At 62.7% G+C, this 2058-nt stretch overlaps 1 protein-coding gene across 1 annotated transcript in view; it reads left to right on the forward strand.

Moving 5' to 3' along the window:
* Positions 1-2058, forward strand: part of FAM193A (family with sequence similarity 193, member A) — a gene marked incomplete at its 3' end in the record, with an annotated part of 40675 nt that overhangs the window by 19176 nt on the left and 19441 nt on the right. The window contains exons 6-7 of the mRNA XM_010831999.1: positions 414-526; positions 597-839. Of these exons, the coding sequence (XP_010830301.1) occupies positions 414-526; positions 597-839 (356 nt within the window). The remainder of the gene's footprint in view (positions 1-413; positions 527-596; positions 840-2058) is intronic.

A 2058-nucleotide genomic window follows, 5' to 3' on the forward strand; every position in this document is an offset into this window, starting at 1 on the left:
CGGCAGGGCTGCTGAGCTCCTGTACCTTGTGGTTTCCCCTGAAGTTTGGTTTCTCGCTTCTTTCTTCGTCCAGAATCTAAGCTCCTGGGGGCAGTGATTATCTCCTGGGGGCTGCGAGTCCCCAGCCCACCGGAGGGCCAGGGCAAGGGCTGGGTGTCCCCCATGAGGGCGTCACAGGGTGTGTGCTGCTGAGGCGCCTGGTGGACTCAGCCCCCTGACCTCTGTCCGGGCCTCTCCCTGCCTGCACCACACACTGCTCGTCTGCCCCCCTTCCCAGCCCTGGCCCTCCTGAGGAAGCTGCGGGCAGCAGGTCTCTGAGTGGGACGTGCACAGCATCAGAATCACCGAAAAATACAGCCATGTCATGATGAAGGTCTTGCAAAATTAACCTGTTGGCTCATGATTTCCTCCAGTTCACGAAAAAGAAAGCCGTCGCTGGCGAGAACAGCTTCACGGACACCATGCGGCACGTGCTGTCGTCGCGGCTGAGCGTGCCCGACTGCCCCAACTGCAACTACCGGCGGAGGTGAGCGCGCGCAGGACCCCGGGCACTGCCCGGCCTGCTGGCCCCGCGCTGACCCCCTCACCCCCCGCAGGTGTGCTTGTGACGACTGCAGCCTCTCCCACATCCTCACCTGCGGCATCATGGACCCCCCGGTCACGGGCGACATCCACATTCACCAGCTGCCCCTTCCGGTGGACGCGGCTCCCGACTGCCTGTCTGAGATACGGCCGCCCGGTGTGTCGTCAGCCAGCTCAGGGTCGGCGTCCAGCTCTCCCATCACCGTTCAGCAACATCCCAGACTCATCCTCACAGACAATGGCTCTGCACCAACGTTGTAAGTCATGACTTTGTCGTGAGGTTTCTCATGACAACTCAACCGATTCCAAGATGCAGACCCAATGACGTCTGCAGAAGTATGGGCAGCGTTAAGGGTGCTTTTCAAGAAGAAGGACCCTTCATTTTTTAAAATCGCTTTTAACACATGGATGCAGTAAGCCCAAGCATGGACGCTGTTTCGTGAGCTGCCGGATGCAGTGAGGCAGGCGCGCATCGGTCTGCGGGGAGCATCTCCCATGCTGGCCTGGCCTGCACCCATCCTCCTCATCCTCAGCTGGCGTCCACGCTTGCTCCGTGTCCTGCTGGGAGCTCAGATGGTCACTTTAGCAAGCGACTGAGAGGTTCTGTCCATGTTCCCACATCAACCGCAAGACGTTTTGTGCGAGCAAGGGGTCACCAGTTCACAGGGTGGGAATCAAGCCCCATCCAACTCCTGGATGGGCCGTTCCCTTGGTGGGTGTTTATTTAAGAGATTAAACATATTCTCCGCGTGTCGTGGCGCCCGTGTGGGTCAGGAGCCCGGGGGAGGGACGGTCGCCCCGACTTTGCTTCCCGTGTTCCTCGGGATTCTCGCCTCCCGACCTGGATTTCGTGCGGTGGCCCCGAGGCTCTCCTTTGGAGTCCCTCAGTTCTCCGTGTGGTTTGATCTCGGACGCTGAGCTCTGCGGCTGCTCTCACTGAGCCCTGTGCTCCCTCGGAGCCTGTGCAGGGCAGAGGGCCGTCACAGCCAGGCGTGAGCTGGCTCAGGACGAAGCGGCTGCAGCCAAGCACCAGTCGTCAGGGCAGAGCCCAGGCTGGCAGAGTGCCGCCTGCTCCCGGGTCTTAGTGGCTGACGCCAGCCGTGGGCACGCACGCTGCGGGCGGGGCAGAGCCAGGACCACGCGAGGCACTGCGGACACCTGGCCGCCCGCACCGTGGGGTCTGTGTCTTCCCATAGACACGGCCATCCCAGACCCTCCTGGCTCTGGGCCACGCATGTCCTTTTCCTGCTGCTGCTCCGAGCGTGAGATGGACGTGTGGCATTTCCGTGGCGGGGCTGCAGGGCTGCCTGGACGCCTGAGTCTGGAGTCGCCAGGCCGCAGGCAGCGCGGGGGTCTGTTACTTCACTCGGGCCCCCCCGGGGGGTGTGGGTGCCACGCAGGGCAGTGTCTGTGTCCGCAGGTTGTGGGGGCACCGGAGCCGGGCGTTCCCAGCAGCTGGCCTGCCCGTACTTGCTG

This window comes from Bison bison, unplaced genomic scaffold, assembly GCF_000754665.1.
Source record: "Bison bison bison isolate TAMUID 2011002044 unplaced genomic scaffold, Bison_UMD1.0 scf7180017462803, whole genome shotgun sequence".
Taxonomy (NCBI): domain Eukaryota; kingdom Metazoa; phylum Chordata; class Mammalia; order Artiodactyla; family Bovidae; genus Bison; species Bison bison.